The sequence below is a fragment of the Pteropus vampyrus genome, unplaced genomic scaffold, assembly GCF_000151845.1.
Source record: "Pteropus vampyrus isolate Shadow unplaced genomic scaffold, Pvam_2.0 Scaffold371, whole genome shotgun sequence".
Lineage (NCBI taxonomy): Eukaryota > Metazoa > Chordata > Mammalia > Chiroptera > Pteropodidae > Pteropus > Pteropus vampyrus.
In genome coordinates this window covers 81384-105669 of record NW_011889152.1, presented here as the reverse complement: position 1 = coordinate 105669, position 24286 = coordinate 81384, and the positions used below count along the sequence as shown (strand labels likewise).

The following is a 24286-nucleotide window of genomic DNA, read 5'->3' as shown; positions in this document are numbered from 1 at the left end:
GTCCTTGCCATCCACTGTCCAACCACTGGGCCATTATTTTTTGTAGTAAAACTGTATCTATAACATTTTGTCTCTTTAAAAAACGATCTAAGCAAATATTCCCCAAATGCTAAAGGTTGGTGTTGCATAGACAGGTGGTGGTTCTATTATCGTTTAAAGTTTGAAATCAGTTATAATGGGAAGAGGGAAGTAGACTTTAGAAACAGAGGTAGGGGATGGAAATCAGAAGTTGAGAAAGTCATCCTTCTCCCAAAAGCCGCGTGATCACAAAGAACATTCAGGGTTTAAGCAAACGCGAGGCCTGGCCGTGCTTAGTCGTGGCGGGCCCGACTGCGCATCAGCGGGCAGAGCGGAAGCTGTGTTCGTTTGTCGCCCTGGGAGTTAAAGTCGCCTGGCCCGGCGCCCTCTGCCCTTCCTCACCGCTCATCCACCTCCCGGTCACTGTCTTTCTCTCGCAGTGTCTGCAAGGGAACTCTGACATCAAGACCCACAAGGCTTTCATCACGGTGATGTCCATCCTCTGTGAGTGCAAGGACCACGCCAGCAAGACCTTAACCCGGTGAGACAGATGTTCGGTTTGAGAACCATGGGGACAGACTTCTGAAGCTTGAGTGTGCGTAGCGTCTCACGGCCAGCTTCTCTGCTTCAGCACTGACTGTCCTTCTTGGATTCTAGGTTCGGGGTTCAGCCTTGCCCCATCTGCCTGGGAGATGCGCAGGACCCTGTCTGCCTGCCCTGCGACCACGTGTTCTGCCTGGGCTGCGTCCGAACCTGTCTCACCCTGGGGCAGATGCATTGCCCGTACTGTCTGACTGAGTTGCCAGACAGCTTCTCTCCAGAGGTCTCCCAGGAGAACAGGTGAGATGCCCTTCCTCTCGGGAAAGCCGTTCTTCCCTTTTTGCAAATGCAGCGTTCGGAAACATAACTAGCAACCTTAGAAAACCTGGCTGCAGGGGACTGCCCTGAGACAAATGGCCACTTCCGCACCTTCCAAACACCTGAGTGTCTCAGAGTTCCTGTCTCCCCGAGGCGTGCATGCGTGTGGATTTGGGAGGCAGTGAAATTCGAGAAAATAAATCGGAAAGTCATAAATAGAGCCATCCCGAGAGACCCAGGGAATTTGCAAGCATCCGCTTTACCCTCTTGATGTGTGACTGCCACTCATGTTCCATGACCCCAGGGCAGAGCCAGCGCTGGGCTGGCTAAGTGCTTCTCGGGGCAGGTAGCTGGAGTGAGCGGGAGCGTCGTGGGCTTAGCCTGCTCTGGAGGTGGCGTGGGTTTTCATTCGCCTTCCTCGCATCTGAGGCCTCCTAAGGCTGGAGCACGAGGCTGCCCCGTGGACGGGATCTTTGGCAGACTCGTAGGGTAGCAGTGTTGCTGGCTGGTCCAGATGCTCAAAGCGTTGCCAGAAAGTGATGTGTCCACACTGCCTGGTGCAGGGTTCAGGACCAGCTCTAACCAATGTAAGGAGATACCTGCACTTTTTTATGTGAAAAATCAAAATGCCATCCATACCCCAAAGCACTCTGTAAGGAGGGAGTCTGGAGCTCACCCTTCCAAGCCTTTTGACCATTTCTGACCCTTCCCAAGGGATGCCATTGAGAAACACGCCCGCTTCCGGCAGATGTGCACCAGTTTCTTTGTGGACCTGGTGTCCACCATGTGCTTCAAGGATAACAGTCCACCACAGAAGGAAGTGGTCCAGGTTCTGCTGTCTTTACTCTTTGTACAAAAGAAGCACTTAAGAGATGCTCCCGAAAGTAAGTTGCTTCTTTTCTCTCGACGCAGAAACTCGGTTTTTCTCTCGCTTTGGTTTGTCCGGCGTGAACGATGAGCTTACCCTTCTCTTTCTGGTTTAAGGGCACCATGAACACACAAAATCTCTCTCTCCATTTGACGATGTCGTGGATAAGACCCCTGTCATCCGCTCCGTGGTCTTGAAGCTGCTTTTGAAGTACAGGTCAGCACGCCAACACGGGCTTGCTTCCAGGTGGCTCCACATCGTGGTTTTTCTGCCAAATACCCTTCACAGGACTAGTAGCTGCTTCACGATTTGCGGGGGGCGTCTTGGAGGAGACCGCCGTGTTGGTCGTGGGTTGGCCATTTTGGCGTAGAGGCAAATGAGTTCGCTGTTAGGGAGGAGGAAGCAGGTCGTGGGGAAGGAGCCTGGGGAAGCGAACCAGGCGGGGGCGCCTGAGCCGGGCGCCTGTGTCTGGCCCTCGCTCCTCGGCTCCGCAGGTTCAGGACGCTGAGGATGGTAACCTGTAATGTCCCCTCACCCTCGCTGTCCTAGATGTCCTTCGTCTCAGGTCCTAAGTGTCTCCGATTCTATAAATGGATAGAGAAGCGCATATAGTGTCTAAGTCCGCTATTTTAAAATTCTTAGAAAGGGGCCAGTAGTTGGAAGCTTCTCGGTGTACACGACCTGAGTTCTGAGTCGACAGTGTGCTTTGAGGTGTTGGCAAAATCTAGACCCTGCAAAAAAAGTTCTACCAGAAATGACTATTCTGACTTAAATGTCCAAAAGCAGACGGAGAGTGGAGGTTCCATCGCATTTCACGCGTGGACCCGCTGCACGCTTGTCCACGGACGGGTCTTTTTGCTTTTCTCCCCATCATTTGTGTTAAACAGGGTTCCTGAAGGATTTTAAATAAAACGCTCTTCAAATATATTTTATTACAGAGCTAGCATCGTACTATACCATAAAACGGCTTTAAGGAATACACATAAAGAGTTGGCTTGAGATATGAGAAGAACCTCTTTTGATGTTGTACAATTTTTATTAACCTTGATAAATGCGAGAAATCTGCATTCATTTGAATTTCTTTGCTTAGAGAAATGGGAACGGGATTGTGGACACAATGCGCGCCGACAGTGCAGACAGCGACAGGACGGCACGCGCCCAGCAAGCGCCTCATTCTGAGATACTTAGACTAAACATTACAGAACTGATTTTAAAAATCTTGAAACATAAGACAAATATTATTTTTTAATTTATTATTTTTTTAATAATTAGAAAATTGTTTTTCAATCATAGTTGGCACACGGTATTATTAGTTTCAGGTGTACAACATAGTGATTATTTATATAACTTACGAAGTAATGACCCCAAAAAATCTAGTATGCACCTGACACCATATGTAGTTATTACAACATTACTGACTATATTCCTTATGCTGTATTTTACATCCCCGTGACTATTTTGTAACTACCTATTTGGACGTAAGACAAATTTTATAATCTCCATTGTCATTCTGCAGGTTGAGAAATACTGGCTTCTGTCATTACTTAGCTTTTGTGGTCTGCGTATTTTTGTGTGTATTAAGAACTAATTTGATTGGACTTGAAGTTACTTTGTGGAAGTGCAGACCTCAGTTCTCTGGGCAGACCCATGTGACAAAGGTGACGAGCCACCTGCTGAGCATTGCACCCCCTCGCCCGCCCCGGGTCCACACTCCTCGCTGCTTGTGGCCTGGACACTTGGAGGGAGACCAGTCCCACTTTTCGGTCATGCCTCAGGCCCCTGAGTGTGGACTCCATCGGTGTATTTCCTTGGGAGCTAAGCTGTCAGTGACACCCAGGATAGCGTCGCCTGTGGGGCTCGTATTGATCTAGTGGTGCGGTTCTCCGAGTGTGGGTCTCTGGGCCCGTGGGGAGTCCCCGAGGTCACAGCGCTTTTCTAAGTGTTGCTAAGACGCGACGTGCCTTCTTGTTGGTTTTGGCGCTGTCACTAAAGCGACGATGGGTGACACGGCTGGCACCGTGGCGCAGAGAGAACCGCCACGGCGGCCATTCCGTCTTCCCTGCCACGCGTGCGTCGCTTCACAAAGTGTCCGTCTGAAGTGAGAAGTACCCGGGGGCCTGGCGGGCATCGCGAGGAGGACCGTTCCCGCGAGATCTGAGCTAAGCGCTGACCTAGCCGCTTCGCTCCTGGGAGACACCTGGACTTGCAGGAATGACTGACGGTCCGTGGTTTCAGACCCCGGCATTTTCTTGAAAACAAGTGGAGGAAAACAGCTGACGGTATTTATTGTTCAGGATGATAAAGTTAAACTTTTGGCAAACGTGTATCCCTTACCATGAGCCCGTCAGCTTTCTAATAACTAAAGACGTTTGATGGCATGGGTGGTGATAGTAACGAATGTGAGGTTTTTAAAAGATACATTGTAGAATAAAAATGCCTCAACATTTTCAAGATCTGCACAGCTCAGTGAACCTATATTTTCCGAAGGACCGAAGGACCGACCAGTGCTCGAAGTCACAAAATCATGTCTGTCAGAAAAAAAAAACACAACAAAGTACAAGGCAAACCGTTTGACTTAATGTAATTGACTATGAAAAGCCCCCTGATGTGGCTTCGGATCGCACATTGCCATTAACCTTTAGAAATGATCCATTTATCGAGTTTGGTGTAGTATCAAAGAATATCCACAATTATCAGAAAGACTATTAAAACGTTCTCCTTTTTCCAACCGCGTAACGTGTACACCAGTTTTCTTCAGAAAATTCTGCATTAGCGCAGTCAGTTGGAAGCAGAAGCAGATCTGAGTCCAGCTGACTTCTATTACCTGAGGCCTTAAAGAGATTTGTAGCATGAAACACAAAGCCACTCTTATCAATTCATTTTTGTTTTGAAAAAGTTTTTTTAATGTTATTTATTTTAATGTGTAATGGACTTGTTATTTTAAGTGAGTTGATAATTTCTAATACCGTAAATATTGATAAATACAGCTCACATAAACAAACACTCTTCGGAGTTCTTAATAATTTCGAAGACTGTAAAGGAGGCCTGAAACCAAAAAGTTTGAGAACAGCCGGTCTAAAATACAGCATTTTTTGTTCCTCTAATATTGCGCTAAAAAACTTTTAATGAAGTCATGTTACAAACTACATGTGCATATTTGTGTATGTCTGTACGTGTGTCTACGGGGAGTAACTACCTTTTTTTTGGCAAAATGAGTTTCCAGACCTGAAGTAACCAGGTATACAATTTTTCCTTCCGCAGCTTCCCTGAAGTAAAAGATTATATTCAGGATTACTTGTCCCAGTTAGAGAAGAAAGCGTTCCTAGCTGAAGATAGGACCGAGCTGTACGTGCTCGTTAGCAGCTGTCTGGAGGTGAGCCTGCTGTCGCCCCCCTGTGTGTCTTTTGCAAGCTGTGTGAACCACGTGGTTCGCACAATGGAACAGTGCCTCTGAAAACTTACAGGATGTAATTTTAGTCAGTAAAATTAATAGACGCTATGTTCCATGAGGGGAAAAAAAAAGGTTTCAAAACTTTATTTACCCCTCCGTGGTCTGTGTTGTCACCTGCGTGCATGTGTACGAGAGCAAAAACAGCCCAGAAGAAAACGCCACTGAACTTGACCATGTCACTGAACTTGACCATGTCACTGAACTTGACCATGTCACTTGACCATGTCGCCTCAAGGGAAGAGACTCTGAATACGTTTCACTCTTATTCTCTTCGTATTTTTGTTACTTCCCCAAATTTTGCAATGCGCGTGCAATTTTTCCTCATAGGCTTTCTTTTCCTCCTTTGTTGCCCCTGAAATAAGAAGGCATATTAGTTTTCCATGATTCAAAATCTGACACTCGAACTTACACGTCTGTCCTTCCCGCTTCGCCGCGGTTACACGGTGGGAATTCCGGAGGGTTGGGGCTCGCACATCGAGATGCATAGGAAGCTCTTTCTCCCGGTTCTCTGTGCCCTAGGATTCCATGCACGAGAAGAACAGCGCATCCCCCACGACTGGCACGCTGCAGTCCCTGCGGGAGGACGGCCAGCTCCTGACGACTCACCTGCAGGCCAGCGGCGGCCAAGACGCCAGCGGCGAGGCTTCGGTGGAGTACCTGCAGGCGATGGCCCGCATCCGCCTCTGTCTGGACCGGGCCTCCGATGTCCTGTACGAGGCTTGGGACGGCTCAGGCAAGTCTGCCGCGGCCCGTTTCTTAGCCTCGGGCTTAGCGGCCCGGTTACCTTGAAATTCGGAAAGTATGGGAAGCCGGCTCTGAGCAAGCTGGGGTGTCCCACAGCCCCTTCTTCTCGGTTCGCTTCTTCCTCTGAGTTCCTAAGAGCGGGCTCGGGCTGTTTGGCCACCTGGGTCACGCAGTCCCAGCTCCCTGCACTCAGCCCTCGCCCCGCACTGGCCTCTGCAGAGATGGCGGGGGAACGGCAGCACTACCTGCGGCAGGTGAAGGACTTCTGCACGCGGGCCAAGAACGACTGGTACCGCGTGTACCTGGTGAGGAAGCTCACGGACCAGTACGGCATGGAGTTTGTGCAGAGTCTGTCCAGACCGGGCCACCCGGCCCGGTGGGTGTTCCCCGAGGAAGTCCTGGCGCAGCAGGTGAGCGGAGGGCCCTGAGCCCGGCCCCCCTCCCCGGCCCCGTCTCGGTCTGCTGGGGGGAAGGCGGGCATCTGCACCGGTCCTCTGTTTCGGTTCGTCCGCTTGAGCGTGTGATGCTCTGTAAATGTCCCGCCACCCGCAAGAGCCGTGTGCGTGCTGCTGGCTGTCACCTACCTGCGGAACTTAGGCTTCCTCACTTCTGGTCGGGTTTGACGGGGGAAGCAGAAGAATGATTCCGTGGCTTTTGCTCTCAGTAAATCCGAAGTAACTCGGCTGGCGGGAGAGGCCGGTTTTCCCCCTGGCAGGCAGAGACGGGAAAGGAAGAGCCGAGGATGAAAGGGGCAGTGACTCTGGCTTCAGGGCCACTCAGTGGTCCTTTCCTAGTGCTCGGAAGTGGTCGAATTCTTACTGTTCTGGGGTTCCGAAAATGACCTGACGACGTCTGGCACTCTTACTGCCGGGCGGAGCTTAGCGTGGGCGTGGGTGACAGCGTGGGCGTGGGTGACAGCGTGGACGTGGGTGACGCCGCAGCCTCGGCGCCCCGCTGAGTGGGGAGAGCAGACAGCCCCGAGGGCCGCGCCGCCGCCCCTCCCGGAGCTCGGTCCCCTCGCCGTCTTCGTGCAGCGAGGGGAACGTGCCCCCCACGGCAGCGGCCCCCCGCCACCGGGCCGGGCTGGGCCGGCACGCCAGCCGGCACCCTCGCCTCCTAATGGCTCCTTTACCTATCCCACGGTTCCTTGCTAAACCTCCCCCGACTGTCCCCGCTGTGACTCGCCCATGCTCCTGGGGTTGCAGGAGGACCATCCGAGCCAGATGGACCGGTTCCTGGTACACGGACACAAGTACAAGGCTGTCCGTGACGCCGTGGGCACAGCTGTCCTGGAATGCTCGCCCCTGGCTGCGGCGACTGTCCTGGAGGTAGGCCGGGCTCCAGCCTTCCCTCTGGGCAAAGTGGCGCCCCTCGCGACGTGCATCTTCCTTCCGTTATGTCAAATGACACAGTGGGAGGGGTCCCGAGGGGCAACACCCTGCATCAGAAGTCACGTGCAGTGGCCTCCACAGGCACGCCCAGGCCGAGCCCGCAGAGCAGCAGCAACTGAGTGGGTGCGCAGATCTGCTAGGCCTTGCCGACCTGCTGCAGCCGTTGGCATCGGCAGGTCCTTTTTGATGTGTTTATGTCCGTTACTTTGAGACCCTGTGGAAATCACTTCCGCCAGGATTACTCCGTACGCAGCGTGCAGGCATAACCAGCAGCACGCGCCCCGTGTGCACTCACGATCCTGTGTGCGCCAGTCACTGTGTGCGTGCAATCCCAGGAAAGATGGAAGGATTTTAGAATCTCATCTTTAGAGTGTTCTGGGCTTGCTTCCTGGAAAAGAGGAAAGAGATCATCCTACTCTGCTCAGGAAGTTTCCAGGACCAGCAGGGTCGTCAGAGAGACTAGGTGGTGGTTTCTGTTACTACTGTGGCGAGGTCGCTGATAAACGTGCATGAGCTTAACAGGGGGATACTTTATGAGCCGTCCGTGCCATCTGCCAGGTGGGCCTTGCGCTGCCGGGTCCAAGGCTCTGTGATCTTGGGAGACGCTCCCCCTCCATCTCCTGCTTTAGGGCGGATCCACGTCCCGTGTGCACCTGCGACTCGCATGGCTGTGGCCCCTGGCTAGATCTGTATAACTTTGCAGAGTCTCACTGCATGTCCTTGCTTTCTCAGGCCTGCGGGAACTCAGGAACACAACAGGCGGTCCACCTCCTGTTAGCGCTGTTCAGAGAGGTCACCACTCTCTACACATCCCGCAATGCGAACCTGCACCCTAAGCCAGAGGCGAGTATCAACCTCTGGGACTTGTGGTCATGATCTCGGTGTTCGGGGAGACTTTTTGAATGGAGGGAGAAGTCACAAACACAAATTATGCCCGTAATTTTTATCTAGCATGGGAGTTTTCACCTTCGCGTGCTAAGGGACCACTCCCTGTGTCACCCAAAGCTCTCAGAATTACAGTTAAAACTCGAGGCAAGAACGTAGGATACTACTGAGCAAAACAGAGCAGCTGAGTGGGTTGTCGGGAGTGAGGAGCTGCGTTTGCAGAGGAGCGTTCTCTCCTCTGGGTAGTGATGGTTCAGCTGTTTACCGTGATTCTCGACATGCATCCGGTAGCGAAGTCTGACGGACTTAGAGCAAACCTTTGGATTTGCATTCTTCTTTGATAACATTTTAACACTGAAGTGTGTTTTCCTGTCAGCAATGTGAGGCTATGAACAAAGTCATTGAAGAAAGCAAGATCTTTTCTCCCGAAATGAGACATTTTGCAACATCCCTTGTGACCAACGCCCTGCCACTGCTGAGGATGGGTCCCAGGGAGAGCAGCCTTGAAAGCACAGTGACAGAAATGGCTATTCATGCTGCGATCATCCTTCTCTGTGGACAAAACGAAATCTTGGAACCGCTGAAGAATCTGGCCTTCTTCCCAGACAACATGGCGGTAAGATGAATACGACTGTATCCGCTCTCCCGGTAGAAACGGTAATGGCTTGTCACTGTTGAGACGGAGCCTGTGCCCGGAAAACTGCTGAACCTGTTCGTCTTCTTGTTTCTCTGTCGGCCTCTGTCTCGCTGGACCCTTTAGTCCACGACGATGGTGGACATCTTGCCTCGCCCTGAGTCATTTCACAGAGAACTACTATATTTTCCACTCAGCTCATGACATTAAGAGAGAAAATCAGAAGTCTGCACAGCAGCAGCCAATCGGTCTGTTTCCTTCTCTAAAGCTCGCTCTGCTTTCTTGGTTTTTCAGAAAGCTTTTCTTCCAACAATGCCTGAAGACTTGCTGGCTCAAGCTAGGAACTGGAAGGGTCTGGAAGGAGTCCGCTGGTACAGTAAGTGTTGGTGTCTGAGATAGAATCGCCGTCCTGAGCTTTGGCGAGCATCCTGATGCCACGTGAGCCGTTGGCTTAGCGTTGGGAGCCGTGTGGCTGGTGCCCGCCTCCTCCTGCCGCTGGTGCCTCGGCAGGCCGTGAATGGCGTGAACAGGCAATGTGCCCACTGTAGACCATCCGAGGCCTTCCTCAGGCGTGGGGAAGAGCCCCGTTAGGATGTACTCCTGTTCCCTGGATTATGTCATTTGAGGAGAAGTGGAGATTGGGGACCGCACTGGAGCCTCAGGCAAGGCCAGCTCACAACCCAACCAGGTTTTTGACCCAGAGATAGTTCTTTTAGAAAAATAAAACTGGGAGACAGAGCAGCATAGGCCATGGCTCTGTGTAAAGTTTGCTGGTGCCTGAGGAAACCGCCCTTTTAAACTCGTCTTAAAGGTTGTAGAACATGCCCTTGGCAAACAGATGAGGAGAGAGCGCGTCAGTGCCGTCCGCCGCCTCCACGGGCCGCCTGGCCGAGCCCGGAACGCGGTTCCTCTCTGCTCTGTAGCAGTAAACTCAGACGCTCTCCCCAGATGTGCTCAGACGTCTGCTCCATGTCTGTGTCGGTTTCGGCCAGAGGAGAGTTAGCTTTCCCTTTTAACCGCGGGTCATTCGGTGAAACCCCAGCAGCCAACACGCGCCCTGTTGTTCTTTTAACAGACTGTCCCAATGGCCACCTGTGCTCTGTAGGAGAGGTGAGTCTTGGTATTTGGGGTGGGGTTTGGGGGGCTCCAGAGTGTGTTCCCCTGGGTCTGGGGGGCATGGAAGAGGAGGGTAACGAAGGTCCTGACCTTCTAGAACGGACTCTCTCGAGGACCGTGCAAGGTGTTCCAACTAAGCGTATAAATGGAGTCAGGGTGTCCAGCCAGTCTCTCGGCCTCAGCACTGTGGACATTGCCAGAGGTCCCCTGGGAGACAAAACTGCTGCTGGTTAGGGACCACTCTAGCTACCCTTCCTGGCCACTGCAGCACAGGATCAGTGACACATGTCTTTCCGTGACGGCAAAGTGTTGGTTAGGTCAGGAGCCGCATCACTAGCCCAGAGAAGAGATGTGGGCTAGATACGCGGGGGTAGGATGAAGAGACTCCTAGCTCGTCAGCCGTGGTGGGGGGAGGGGACCTGGATGAGTCGCCTGAGTCTCGAGGCATCGAGCCAGGGCCCTTCGTCGGGCCGTCTGCTCGGCGGCAGGCTATCGAACTGAGGAGGAGTATTGAATAAAGTAAACGAGAGATATGGAAGGGAAAAAACGGATGTATATACTTCATTCTGAGTTCACTGACTTCCTCGTCCATGACGAGACTGAAATAGCTTCTTCCCAAGGGGCTGTGGTCTAGGAGGCGAGAGGCGTCCGGCCTGTCACGGCCATGGTCCTACCCAGAAAGAAGCAGTGGATCACATGGTTGCCCCGTTTAAATAAGCCCGAGGGAGTTCAGAATAGCAGGGTGGAAGCTGCTGCCATATTCCTGGTGGCCGACTGCGAAGCGCCGAGGACCGTGACGGACAGGGGGCTGGAAAGCAGACAAAGCTGAGAACGAAGACTGGGTTTTATACGTCCGTCTGTAACGTGTCTGTTTGGGAATAACACTTAAATTGCCTCTTCTGTTTAAAAAAAAAAAAGGTCCAGATTTGCCCACATACAGTGTCGTTTGCATGGAACATGTGCCCTGGCCCCCCCTTAAATATGCATGCGCTAGAATCAGCAGCCCTAGTGGCCGTCACTGCCTGCTGTGGCGAGTATGCATTCACGTGCGTGATGGCATTTGTGCGTCCACCGATCCTGGCTCCGAGACTGAACCGGGCCACGTCTGTCTGTCCTAGTGTGGCATGCCCATGGAGCAGGGCTCCTGCGTGGACTGCGGCGCTCCGGTCGGAGGGATGGACCACAAGCCGGAGCACGGGTTCACCGCTGTCCAGTACGTACGCCTGTAATTCCTTCTAACTAGTCAGACCACGGGCTTCGGGCTATTTCTATTCGATTTCTGATACATTGATAATATAGTATGAATACCGTACATTTAAACCTGTGACATGCTGGACCTCAAGGTGGAGGTCCCGGAGTCATGCCTCAGCGAAGTGTTTGATCTGTCATTGGCTAACTGGGCTTTTAAATGCAAAGCAGATGACATGTTAATACTCATTAATATGGATACTTAATTCAGATGTCTTCCACTTGGGCCTGGGACATGCCCCCTGTTGAAATATGCTTGACAGAAACAGGTGACCTAATTCAGAGGGACATTTAGGTCTGCACAACCCAAAACTGGGCATTAGTCTATCTGAGCGCGTGCCATCTCACTCGTAAACTCTCTTAGCTTCCTCGCTTTCTGGGAAAAGAGGAGACGTACTCTCATCAAACACTTCAGAACCCCGACAAACGCCTCATCTCGTAGTCCCGCATTTGGTTACAGATGCTCCCGTGAAAGAGGAGGCGGGACCCTCCGTGGTCACCGCACTTTCTGGCCCTGCCAGTGCAGGCACAGCTTAAAATATTCTAAGTCGTGGCCTCCAAAAACACCAGGACGTCTGGCATCGCCGGCATTTTTCCCAGCACGCCCGTCGTGCGGCACGTTCATCCGGGCATCAGTGGGCTACCGTTGCCAGACCTCGGATCCCAGCTTGTGGTTTGGGAAAAGGAGGCCCGTGGGCCATGTCCCCGTGCTGATGTCAGCCGTCCTCAGCCCACCTTCTCGCCCCGCGGTGATTTCGGTGGAAGCAGCAGGCCCAGACCGCTGTCCTGACACACGACCCAGGGACGGCACCGACAGCCCCGATTCAGCGCTGAGAAGGCCGTGCGCGTCGGGTCAGCCAGGAAGGCGGTTCCGTAGGGAGGAAGGCTCAGGAAGGCGGTCTGGCTTAGCACGACAAGTACTTTGACGACTGTTGTGTTCTTCGAAACCGTGAAGCGGGTCTCCGGGTCCTGCGGGACTGGGTGTGCGCCCCTGCGCTGAGAGGGCGCGGTCCCCTGCCGCCCTCAGTGGCTTCTCTTGCTCTTCGCAGGTCCCTCTCAGACAGAACTCAGACGGGCCACGTGCTGGGAAGCCCGCCCCCCAGGGGCGCTGTGGTGGTGTCTGACCGGGAGCTGTCGCCCGCGGTCTTCCTCCTCATCCGGTTACTCACCCATCTGGCTCTGCTGCTGGGAGCTGCCCAGAGTCCCCAGGTACCGGGTAGCACTGGCGAGCCAGACTTCCTTCCAACAATAGTGACCTGGAGTGTTTCGCAGTGTCCTTTTATCTAAAAAACCCTAGCCCTTCCTGTGGATGTTGAATATGTCACTGTTACCTAATCCACAAAGTAGTAGAAAACTTACGCCTCCTGTGGCGTGTGGCAGCACGGGGGACGTGCTCGTCCGCTTCCGTGAGCCCCACAGGAAACGAACCGCCATTCCTTTCACACCTGGGAGTGCAGGGTCTGCCACGGCCAGGCCTCCCCGCGCCTCGGCTGGAGCTCAGTGCACCTCCTCCATGGCAAGTGACCAGGGCAGCAGAAAGCTCAGGCTTTGGAAAGGCTCTGCTCCCCTCTGACGATGTCGGAGGCGGTCACCCCCAGCCCTGCCCTCCTCCGTCTGCCCGTGCATCGCACCGACTCGATGCTGGGGTGGCGCTCCTGGCCTCCACGGAACTCTGTGGCTCCCCCACAAACCAGCCCTCGTTCGACACACTGTCCCCCTGTCGCCACAGGCTCTGGTCCACATCATCAAGCCTCCGGTGAGGGATCCGAGGGAGTTTCTGCAGCAGCACATCCGGAGGGACCTGGAGCAGCTGACACAGACGCTGGGCAAGGGCGCCGACGAGACCACCCACGTGGTCCACCTCATCCTGCACGGCCTCCTCAGGGAGCAGCACCACCTCCCTGGCCACAGTAAGAGAACGGGGCGCGAGGCACATCCACAAGGACCGCAGGCTTGCTCGCTCTTCCCAGTGGGAGACGAAAGGGTGGTGACGGGAGGCAACGCCCGAGGACTTGCCGCAGGGGACGGAAGGGACCTGTTCTGCCCTTCCCATGTCTCCCTGCCGGGTCGTCACCAGTGTTCAGCCAGCGAAGTGAGCCTGGGGGCAGCAGCAGGAGCCCTTTCCACGCGCTCAGGGTCGTTAGAGACCCACCCCCCAGGGGAAAACTGTTTCAGCCTCACAGCTCCTTGGTGTCTGCTGCCTGCAGACGGCCTGGCCTTTGTTCCCTGGGTAACCCATGCGCTTTCTCCTCGTAGAGCCTTTACATTTTGACGCGAACTTGTCAACCAAAGAAAAGAGAAACCATTGGGAAAAACTCATGGAGATGATTATTTTATCTGAACTCGCGGTATGTGGGGCGCGGCGGCAGCCACCTGCCTCGTTCAGCTCCGGGAGTGCGGGAGCGTGTTTCCTGAGCGGCCGGTGACGCGCTGGCCGGTGTCACTGCTGGAAGGCCCGCAGGAGCCTCAGGCCGAGCCCAGATCTAGGTGTTCTCCACCCGGGTCACCCCACCCTCCCGTTGTCCCCGTCCCCTGTCCCGTCCTGAGGCCAGTCTAGCCGGGCCGAGGGGCCGCTGGGAGTCCAGGACGTAGAGAAACGACGACACAGACACCACAGGCACCCTGCTCGTCGGACTCGTTCCTCTGTCCGGCAGGAGTGTTCCCGAGAGTAACTAAGCCCATCGGGAAATAACTGTCACTAAGTAAAAGGATGGGACTAAAATACAGGTCTCTGAGTCTCATCCTCTCCGGGAACACAAAGCTACGAACAAGGAAAGTGTAAATTATAATCAGTTAGCATAATCACTGAGTATTTGATTATGCGCTAAAATGAGTCAGCCAGACTCCCTCGTTGGCCCCCGGTAGGGTCGCTGGGGGTCCATGTGCTGGCGGTACACCTCCCGTTCAGAACCCGGTGCTCTCTCCACCCAGCACCTGGACAGAAACCTCCTGGCGGTGAACGCTCTCATCAGCCGCGACGAGCGTATCAGCTCCAGCCCCGTGGCCAGAATCGTCTTTGGCGACCCGGCAGCCTTCTTGCCCCACCTGCCCCGCGGTAGCGTGGCTCACAGCTCCAAGATGTGGAGCTGCAGGAGGAGGGTCACCGTGGGGCACCTGCGGCACCTCGTGGAGCAGGTGAACGGCAAAGAGACTGTGCCCATCCTCTGGAAGTTCCTGCAGAAGGTGAGGCCGCCTCGCGTGACCGCCAGCCCGACTTCCCCCGGGGACCCGAGGGCCCCAGCTCTGACTTGGCCTGGTGGTTCCTGAAGGTGGGACACTGGACAGACCGCTCCAGGGCTTTGAATTTTAAATGGAATGTCCGTAGCAGAGGTCTCAGGGACAGAGGTGTCCGTCCACGCCGAGCCGAATGGGTAGTTCGAAGCAGAGACAGATGAAACATACACGCGAGCTGGAATTTGCAGGAATGTGTCAAGAACGTGAGGCCCCACCCCACAGAGTGCCCCCCAGTACCCTGCAAGGAAGATTAGGGTAAAAGCCTTTCCCTGCCACGTCTGTTCACCTTCTTCCCCCTCTGGGGCCTGCAGCGACTGGCCATCCATGGATAGCGCTTGAATGACAAGCTTTAGTCCGAAACGGCCAACCAAACCAAACCAAGAAACCTCCCCTCTTCCTGAACTGTGGGGGCTGAGGCTGGACACGGGGGGAGTGAGCATAGGGAGGGATCTGGAGGGGGATAAAGGGTGTCTATCGGTCACATAGGGGGGATCTGGAGGGGGATAAAGGGTGTCTATCGGTGAGCACCAGAAACACACGGCTCCTAACTTCAACCCCTGGAACCTTCATTTTCTGTAATGGATGTTCTAGTCACTTCCCTCCATGGACCAGTGTTTGCAGCCCAGCGAGAAGTAAGGCGGTTCAGATATTTCCATTGGTCAGTTAAAGAAAATGATTTCGCGCAGCAAGGACGGCGTGTTGGGACAGTGGTCCCTCCCCGGCGCAGGTCTTGTCTTCAGAGCCACGCCAGGTGGCACGGGCATCACTGCCCGAACTCCGTTTTGCTCTCGGCAGCTTCTCCCGCACCCAGCCCATGGCGTGGGCCCGAGGGCTGCTTTCCTTCCTCAGCTTTTGGCAAACACGTGACATGTCAGCGCCCTGAGAGCAGGGACTTTATCTGCTCCCTCCTCATCTGTCTCTAGGGGGTAGGACAGTGGCCAGAACGTGGCAAGCAGCCGGGGGTCCTTGCTGAAAGAATGGTACGGCCCTCTACCCATTTCCAAGCACTGTGATGCATATTCATATAAAACGCCACGTTGGCCAGATGAAACCACAAATGCACACCCTGAGCCAGCCCCAGGGCTAATTCGTCAGTAATGTTTTCTGGGCAAATTAAAGGTGTTACTGGCTGGTCTCCCCTTCTCCAGGAAGCAGAACTGAGATTGGTGAAGTTCTTGCCTGACATTTTGGCTCTGCAGAAGAGTCTAGTGAAACGCTTCCAGAATGTGCCAGAAGTCGTGTACCAGACCATCAGAGATTTTATTAGCAGTCACACTTCAGGTAGGACTCTGCTCTCACAGGAGATCGGACTAGGTTCAGTGGCTCAAAAGGCCACTGCAGCTGGGGGGTGGGAGCACTTCAGGGCTAATGGGTATTCTGCAGGCTCCGCTTTCCGCATGAGAGATGGGTGCCGTGAGCCGGCGTTGCTGCAGCCAGCAGCCCGCCCCCGCTCCCACTCCGCACACCCAGCCTCTGATCTCAGGCGGCATCTAGAACACCCTGGTGGGCGGGGAGGCGCAGAGCTGGGTCTGCGTGAGGAGCGTGGGACAGGGCTGCTGGTGTGACTGAGACCGGCGGGTGTCACGTGAGTTCTTAAGAAGTGTTGTGTTTGACAGACGGACTGAAGCAGTTATTCCACGACAGAATCAGTGTCTTTCTGTCGACATGGAACCAGCTGAGGAGATCACTGGAGACCAATGGTGAGTGCTGTCCTCCCCGTCGGCACTGCCCGTGACAGGCTGGCCCGTCCACGTAGCCCTTCTCTTCAGCTCAGACCGTGCCCGTGCCCGAGACTGCACAGCGCCGTGCCGCGCGCGCCGATGCCGAATCTGTGCATCTTTGAGTAGAGATGTCTGGGTCGAGGGAAATAATGTAGCGGGAATAATACACGCTCGGTCTTCTCGAATCTGTCGATACGGAAATAAAAAGTTGTGGGGGTTTGAAACTTGTTGGCGTATGAGAGACTCGGCAGCGGGATCTTCGGAGTGTCGCTGGTGCAGCTCCGCTCGGCTGAGGTGACGTCCTCGGGCTGCTCCCGCTGTGGCGGCTCCCTGGCCTCGATGCAAGCGGCAGCACGGAGTGACCAGCCTTGCTCAAGAACACCCCTGTCATTTAAAGGTGAGATCAAGCTACCTAAAGACTACTGCAGCACCGACCTGGACCTAGACACCAACTTCGAGGTCATCCTGCCGCGTCGCCAGGGCCTGGGCCTCTGCTCCACTGCCTTAGTCAGCTACCTGATTACCCTGCACAACGAGATCATCTCCACGGTGGAAAAGTTCTCCGAGGAAAACAACAGGTGAGTGCGGGAGCCGCTGGGACGCGGTGGCTTTCAGCCCAGGAAGTCACTTCCGAGGCCAGCCAAGCAGGGTCCCCAGGCTCGGGAGGGCAGGCACAAGCCAGACTCAGCTCCTTCTCTAATAAGCAGTCCTCCAGACACTGATGAGAGTGTCATCGGTGCCGTGTCGTTTTGCCTGCTCGGGCTGTGAGAACATCAAGTGGGAACTGGCTCCATAGAACCCAGTGTCCGGGGCCACGGACACTGACCAGGACACTGAGTGCTGTGTCTTCACGTCCTCAGCTATTCCGTTGACGCCTCCGAGATTGCTGACCTGCACGTCATCAGCTACGAGGTGGAGCGGGACCTGACCCCGCTGATCCTCTCCAACTGCCAGTACAGAGTGGAGCGGGGCGCGGAGAACCTGCAGGAGTTTGACCTGGAGAAGATCCAGCGTCAGCTCGCCAGCCGCTTCCTCCAGGGCAAACCCCGGCTGACCCTCAAGGGCATCCCCACGCTGGTGTACAGGCGCGACAGGAACTACGAACACCTCTTCCTGGACATAAGGAACAAGATGCCGCAGGTGAGCGCGGGGACTTTATCCGTTGGCGCCTCTGTCTTATCAGAGCGCTTCTGTCCCCATTCGCCCCGGTCCACGCTCAGGCCCGGCCTTCGCCGGGAGCGCCCCTGAGCTTCGGTGACCTCCCCGAGTCCCTGAGCCCACTGCTCGTCCCAGAGGGTGAGCAGGCAGCCAGTTGGCGCACGTTTGCTCGTGAGCGCACTGAAATCCCGTCGTCAGCCTCTCGGGACTGGGGTCGCGACCATGTGTGCCAGTGCCGGGGACCCAGAGGCTGGCGGCTTCCTGCTCTTCCGTGTGCCGTGCCGGAGGCTGTGTGCGCGTGTGTGCGTGTGCGTCTCCACGTGCACATCCTCACAACGGTGCTTTGAGGATTCGGCAAGTTCCCCTCTGTTCCTGTAACGTATCTGGAATTCTGCTGACGCAGGAGGCTCCAGCGTCCCCTGCTATTGCTGTGCGGGTTTGTCCCATGGCCTTGGCAGAGGAGAAGGCAAACACGCTCGCCAGGTCATGCTGCACGACTACCCACGACCCGTTCCGCCTTTGATTTCCTAGGACCCCCTCCCCAACATGGCCATCAGCGCCATCAGTGGGCAGCTGCAGTCCTACACTGACGCCTGTGAAGCTCTGCATGTCACAGAAGTCACTTTGGGGTTCCTGAGCACAGCCGGGGAGGATCCGAACATGGACTTGGCCTTGTACATCCAAGACAAGCTGCGGATGAGTGAGCAGACGGAGCAGGTTCTGAAGGTGGGTCTCGCGTCCAGGCTCTCTCAAGGGAACTGGCCCTGCCCCTCACGTCCCCGCCATTCCTCTCACGAGGAACAGCGCCCGACAGCGTGCCAGTCTGGGCAGCAGAAAGGAGAGGTGCTGAGACCAGCCCATCCCCCAGCCCGCCCACGTGGAAACGACAGCCTGGGGTAAAGACTGGTGCCAGGGGGCGTGCCACAGGGGACTGAGGGCGGCAGCCACCCCAAACGGCTTGGTACTCAGGGGCTCTGAGCTGCTGCCCGAGGCGAGGCCTCTCCAGATGGTTTAAAGATGAGGCTGGGGAAATCGTGGCTGGAACAGAGATGGCCTGCAGGCCGAGGCACACGCAGCGAGCACTGGGCAGGGATGCCGCCCGCGGCCCGCGGCCCGCGGCCTGCCCGGCTACCCCTGTGACTTCTCTTCCTCTCCCAGGCCTTACACCGCTGTCAGCTGAGGCACGCCATTGCCCTCTGGCAGCTCCTCTCTGCCCACAAGTCTGAGCAGCTGCTGCGCCTGAGAAAAGTGAGTCCCCCCGGCCCTTCCCCTCCCTGCACACACATGGCTGCGCCGAGGGAGCGGGCTCCGCCCCAGGCTTGGGCTTCATCTGTTCCTATTTCATCGTAGGAGCCATTCGGGGAGATAAATGCCAAGTACAGAGCTGATCTCAGCCCAGAAAATACTAAGCTCCTCAGCAAGTTCCTGAACCAGATCAGCCTGGACGCCTTCCTCCTGGAGCTCCATGAAATGATGATCTTGAAACTAAAGAACCTCCGAACCCAGGGGGATTTCAACCCCAACTGGAGGTAGGACTGGCCAGCCTGGCGGGCCGGGCACACTCGGAAGGTTCTGCCATCTGCCCCATGACCTCCCACAGAGGTGGCAAGTTCTTACCGTGGAATTCGGTTTCTGGCCGTTACCAGTGCCGGGGCACCCGAGGACTGGCTTTTGCGTTTTAATCTCTATTGGATTTTTAAAAATAATTACGAAAGTCACATTCTTGTTATAACGAGTAGAGTTACTATGTCAGAGATGTGCATTTTAAATTTGATAGAAAAAGCTACCCCAGCATGTAATGTGTGAGAACACTGGATATGATTTACATTTTTGCCAATCTAATGGGCCAAAAATGATATCTCGTTTTCACTTATATTTTCGAAACTATTTACTAGTGAGGCTGAGGACATTTTTCTACTTACGAGCCATATACCTTTTTCTGTATTACCTCTTGACAGCCTTTAGTTATTTGGAGGGGGGGAGTGTTTATCTTTTTCTTAATCTTAAAAGATTAATATTTTATCTGTTATGTTACAGATGCTCTGTGTTTAATTTTCTAACCTGACAGAATTTCCCTGTAAAGCCTCTGTAGGGAAATACGGCTCCAAGGGTCTTCCTTATCCCAAGATTATGAAATAGTGTCCTGTGTTTTCTTCTTGTGCTTCTATAGTGTTATGTTACACATTTGTTTGGTTAGACAATTTATTTTTATGTGTGGTGTGAGGCAGGGATTTAATTTTGCCGGTTTTCTAAAGTTCCTTCGCCAGTACACGTCGTAGTTGATATTTTTTTTTCCATTATGCTCCATGGCATATACCTGTGTGTACTGATACCTCTGAATTTTGTAACAAGTCTTGATGATCCTGGACTTTTGGTGTAGGAAAAAAAGACCCCTTTCCTAGAGAATTAACAGCATTTGTTCGCACAAAACACGAAATGGAGTAGAAGCTTTTTTCAGAACAGCAGGCTTTGTCTTTTCTATAGCAACTTGCATCACTAGAGTGCTTAAGATCCTCTGCCTGGGCCCTCCCAGGGTTGGCTCTGTTCCTATGGAGCTTGAGCACCGCATGTGGGAGGGCAGGTACGTACCGGAGCCCGCACCCAGGAGTCAGGTCCCCGCTTACCAGCTTGGGCGGTGCTTGATGGTAAGCGGCCCCTCATGCTCCTGCTCTTGATAGAACTTCGGTTCTAGCGCCAGCTTGAAAAGTGGCAGCTGATGGTCTCCTCACGTCATCTGGAAGGCTTTTAAATGCTGTCTCTTGTTCCTTGGTTTTCAGCCTGCGAGACACGCTGGTCAGTTACATGGAAACTAAAGACAGCGATGCTCTTCCGGAGATGGAGTCCCAGTTCCCGGATCAGATACCACTTTCCAACTGTGTCGCTGCGTGGAAACTGGCCGCTCAGCTGAAACGGGACCGACAGATGAGATAGAGTCACCCCTCGGCACCATCTCTGCCAAGGCTCGGCGACGGAAGGCTCTCCCTGCCTCACCCCTGCGTTGGCCCCACCGTGGACTGTCGCCTTTGTGGGTGCTTAGAAGGAAAGCCTTTGGCATCGCTCCAGGCTCGGGACGACACATGTGTGCTGACGGCTCTTCGAGAGCCAGGCTCTATCCAGAGGCCCTTGTGTCTATTCCAAACTTTCTCACGTTTTGATGAACACTGGTTACTGGGAGGTGAGGACCGAGGCTTACTTGAAATTGCAATAACCCCCCAACCCCCGTACATTCCAAGGAGACTGGAAAAGTCGCCTCTCAGCTTCGCACACAGGAATGCTCGGTCGTGGGCCGCCAGCCTCTTTACGGGACATACCCGGCCACCGGGGCCCTTCTTACTCAAACTACTGCACAAGGACTGGGGTGGGGGCAAGTGAGGTCGCTTTTATTTTTTTTCTAATTTATTCTGCACTTGCTGAAGAGAATTTGGTTTTTTCTTCCTTTCATTTCTTTAAATGCTGAGTACTGAACAAATATTGCCAGGTTTCCAAGAAGGTGAAAAAGTAAAAAAGTGCCAGGTTCTTTTTTGTCTTCTCACAAGTCAGGGCATTCTGTAACAGACCTTGAGGCCAAATTAACAAGCCCTCCCCCAGGCCCAGCCATGAGTCACTGCCACGGCGAAGGTCAGAGCCACAAAGCTCTCACTGTGAAGAGCATTGAGCAAAGCAGCCCAGACAATTCAGGATCTGTTTCCTCATCTAATAAACGAAGGGACTGGACTGATGGCCAAACTCCCTCCCAACCCTGGTACTCTAAAATCCTAAATGAACGTCATCGATGTACACTTGGGTCACAGGCACAGTCCTGGCGTCTCTGTGCGAGGGTTTTGACTGCCTGGCGTCCTGCCAAATAAACACGTGGTCTCAGTGTGGCCCCCCCCAAGTGTGTGGATGTCTGGTCCTCGCTCTGGGTCTCAGCCAAGGCACAAAAACAGACTGAGAGAGAATACAGGACGAGTTAAGCTTCCAGTACAGGAAAAGGAGAGCAGTCGGCCAGCCTTCACCTTGCGCTGCTTTTCTTACTGTAAGTATGGCGTCTCTTTCACAATCCACTTGGGCGCTTAGCGACCTCGGGACCGATTCCTGTTCCCAGGTGGCCTAGCACGCATTACCACGGAGAAACACTTGTTTACAAGTCAGGCGAAGGTCTTTAACCTGCATCCTAAATGAGTGATGACTCGGTCAACTCGAACTGGGGCCCACGGGTGATGAGAGCTCCCCTGGCACCCGTGGACGCCCTCAGCAGCACGGGGAGCTGCCCAAGGCCCCGCACTCTGCATTCTTTGATTTCAGACTGCTCGACGCGGCGGATACAGTGATGCAGGCCCCGCAGTGACTCATCTGGAACCCCATCAACTTGCACTTAGTACTCTATGCTTGTTCAGTCATTCCAGACTATGCAAAAGCACCCTCAAATCGCCATCTGCATCCAGGATTGCAACCTAATTGCCACTTAATCAGGGCGGAGTGTTGCTTGTTCAACTCTTCAACTTGCACTGGGACTCCTTTGATACCTCAGAGTTGGGATGGAGCTGGCCAGGCCATCAGGTGCCACTGTGGTTCTTCAGTGTGCCACAGCTGAGCATTTCCCACACCCCCACTTTTATGAAGGTTTTTACATTAAGATGTTTTGTTTTGTATGCTATGCTTTCAAAGCCTTAACTGTCATTATCTCGCTTATCTTGTTCTATGTACAAAAATACACTAGTAATAAGCAAATGCAGATTTCATTATATTTGTTATAGTCAATTAATAAACTTGAGATTTGCTACTAAATAACACTTCTCTTTGCGGGGAAAACTTCTATGGCAAATAGGCTTTGGGCATGGTTTTGCTGGTCTATGCAAATGCTCGTAGAGGTGTCCATCAAGTAAGACGTACACTCTGGTTAAGAACGTGAGGGTCAACTTTTCCTCTGGACAAAAAATGATGGCACAGCCGAGGACCCACGGGGTTGCACACCGCTCCCCAAAGCTTTAGCCCCTCCTCAGGGGGTGCCCTCCCACTGCCTGCCTAGGGTGACTTCCGCCTAATGACGCGTCACATGCCAGAGCTGGCAGTGGGTGTGCTGTGGGGTGGGGAGGGGTCCGCAGTGAAAGGAAATCCGGACGTGGGAGCGGTAAACGGAAGCTTCCAGCGGCCCACTTGGATTTGGGTGGCGAACACTACTCCAGGGAAAAGCCGCATCTTCTCTTCCAAAAAGAAATGGCTCCTTCCAGGGAGCCTGTGGCCTAGAACCACGGCTGGGTCCTCCTCTCATCTCTGACACGTCGTCACTGACCTCAGCCTCCCTCCTGCTCACTCTCCTGCGGGTCATCTGTAGACATGTCCCTTCGCAGGTCTTTTTGCTTTCGGCGCGGGCAGCAACAGTCACGAGCCAGGTGGTACTTACCTGCAAATCGCCATGGCTGACCGCTAGCTCCTTAAGATCTTGCCGTGCGTGTAAGCTATTTACTTTCCGCTGTGGGCTGCAGGATTTGGTCATTCGTTAATGACAGTCTTAAGCTATCGCTTTTTCTTCTCCCTTCCTCCCCACCCCGACAAGCTATTTCAGTTATTCTCGGGTTCGGGCAATTCCGACCTAAAAACAAACTTCCAGAGGAAAACAATCACTGTGAAGAAAAGGTCAGGGCGAAGGGCCCTGCTAGGTAGGTAAGGCATACTCACGTGGGAAGTCGCTGTACCAGCGGGGCTCGAAGGACAGCAGGCGGGGAGGCGGGAGGCCGGGACCTGACAGCCACCCGCCCCAGCCATGATTAGCATCTGTACTGCTCTCTGCATTTTTCCAATCCCTCCTTGGTCACTAATTAAGCATCGTGAATCTGTTTCCCACTGGGAAAGCCAGCGCCAGGAAGGTGCGAATGCTGAGTCACATGGTATTCTGGGACAGGACCGGCTTCGTCCCAGGAGGCAGGAGCACTTCCGGAAGCCGGCTGGGGCAAGGGCAGAGTGAAGGTGGAGGGGAAAGGCCGGGGCTGGAGCACATGCAAGCCGTCCAGCGACGCTGCACATCCCACAGAGACCTGCTGCCAGCCCCGAAGAACTCTCGGGAACGGGACCCAGAGCCTCCGACCACTCTAAATGACGAGGCTGACTCTCAGCGCAGCCCAGACGGACCCCAGAAGAAATCCTGGCTCTTCCGTTTGCCAGCTCCACGGCCTTGGGCAAGCCACGTGACCTCTTTAAGCCTCGATTTCTCCACCTGTAAAGTAACTCTCGCTGCTGCAGTGAAAAATAAGTCTGTGTAGGTAAATAACTGGGCACAGTGCCTGGCACTCGTCCCAATCCCAGTGGAAAACTCAGCCGCGTCCCAAGGCCCTGCGGGTTGTCATACGTTGCCCGAAGCCCCTCGAGCTCAAACACACATCCTCGCCCGCTGTGTGTTCCTCCTGAGATCTAAACCAGACGCGTCTTCTCTGAATTTCCCTAGTACAACATGCCCACCGCACCAAGGGGCTCTGGGTAGGAGTCCGTGTCCCAAAGGCCGGCCGCGCCGCTGGTGGCGGGTGGCGGGTGGCGGGTGGCGGGTCGGGGACGCTTCCTGAGCGCCAGGATCCGAGCAGTCGAGTCCAAGTCCGCGAGTCCGGCTGGGGGCTGTGTCCCCCCTCCGCAACTTTGGGACCGTCACTGAGACTGAAGTCAAGGAGCCACGTAAGTGGCAGATGCTCGGCGATGGGGTTCGGGACACGCTACCCTAAATTGCGGCACCTTGGCCCACTGAAGAGCAAGCGGAAGGAGTTTGGGGAACCGGCGGAACTGGGGCGGTCACTCCCGATCTTTACGCCGAACCCCGAACCGTGTCCGTGAAGGATGCCGGGAGGGAGACCGGAAACGGAGGGCCCGGCCCCTGCCTAAGCAAACTTTGTCACTTCTTCACCGTGTACCGCGCAGCTCAGTCCTCTCTTCTCAATCCTCCACAAAGTCACTGTCCGTTGGTCTAAAAAGTAACGTTTGCTGCTCTGGTCA

At 54.4% G+C, this 24286-nt stretch overlaps 1 protein-coding gene across 1 annotated transcript in view; it reads left to right on the top strand.

Annotated features, from left to right (window-relative positions):
- Positions 1–22096, top strand: part of RNF213 (ring finger protein 213) — an 86045-nt gene extending 63949 nt beyond the window's left edge. The window contains exons 37-61 of the mRNA XM_023523011.1: positions 459–559; positions 676–858; positions 1591–1760; positions 1861–1960; positions 5006–5117; positions 5715–5928; positions 6159–6349; positions 7145–7267; positions 8063–8173; positions 8592–8831; positions 9144–9225; positions 9925–9959; positions 11084–11178; positions 12263–12422; positions 12943–13123; positions 13470–13561; positions 14145–14396; positions 15596–15728; positions 16064–16147; positions 16566–16746; positions 17029–17308; positions 17858–18052; positions 18485–18574; positions 18677–18855; positions 20104–22096. Of these exons, the coding sequence (XP_023378779.1) occupies positions 459–559; positions 676–858; positions 1591–1760; positions 1861–1960; positions 5006–5117; positions 5715–5928; positions 6159–6349; positions 7145–7267; positions 8063–8173; positions 8592–8831; positions 9144–9225; positions 9925–9959; positions 11084–11178; positions 12263–12422; positions 12943–13123; positions 13470–13561; positions 14145–14396; positions 15596–15728; positions 16064–16147; positions 16566–16746; positions 17029–17308; positions 17858–18052; positions 18485–18574; positions 18677–18855; positions 20104–20257 (3738 nt within the window). The 3' untranslated portion in view covers positions 20258–22096. The remainder of the gene's footprint in view (positions 1–458; positions 560–675; positions 859–1590; positions 1761–1860; positions 1961–5005; positions 5118–5714; positions 5929–6158; positions 6350–7144; positions 7268–8062; positions 8174–8591; positions 8832–9143; positions 9226–9924; positions 9960–11083; positions 11179–12262; positions 12423–12942; positions 13124–13469; positions 13562–14144; positions 14397–15595; positions 15729–16063; positions 16148–16565; positions 16747–17028; positions 17309–17857; positions 18053–18484; positions 18575–18676; positions 18856–20103) is intronic.
- Positions 22097–24286: the final 2190 nt, after the last annotated feature.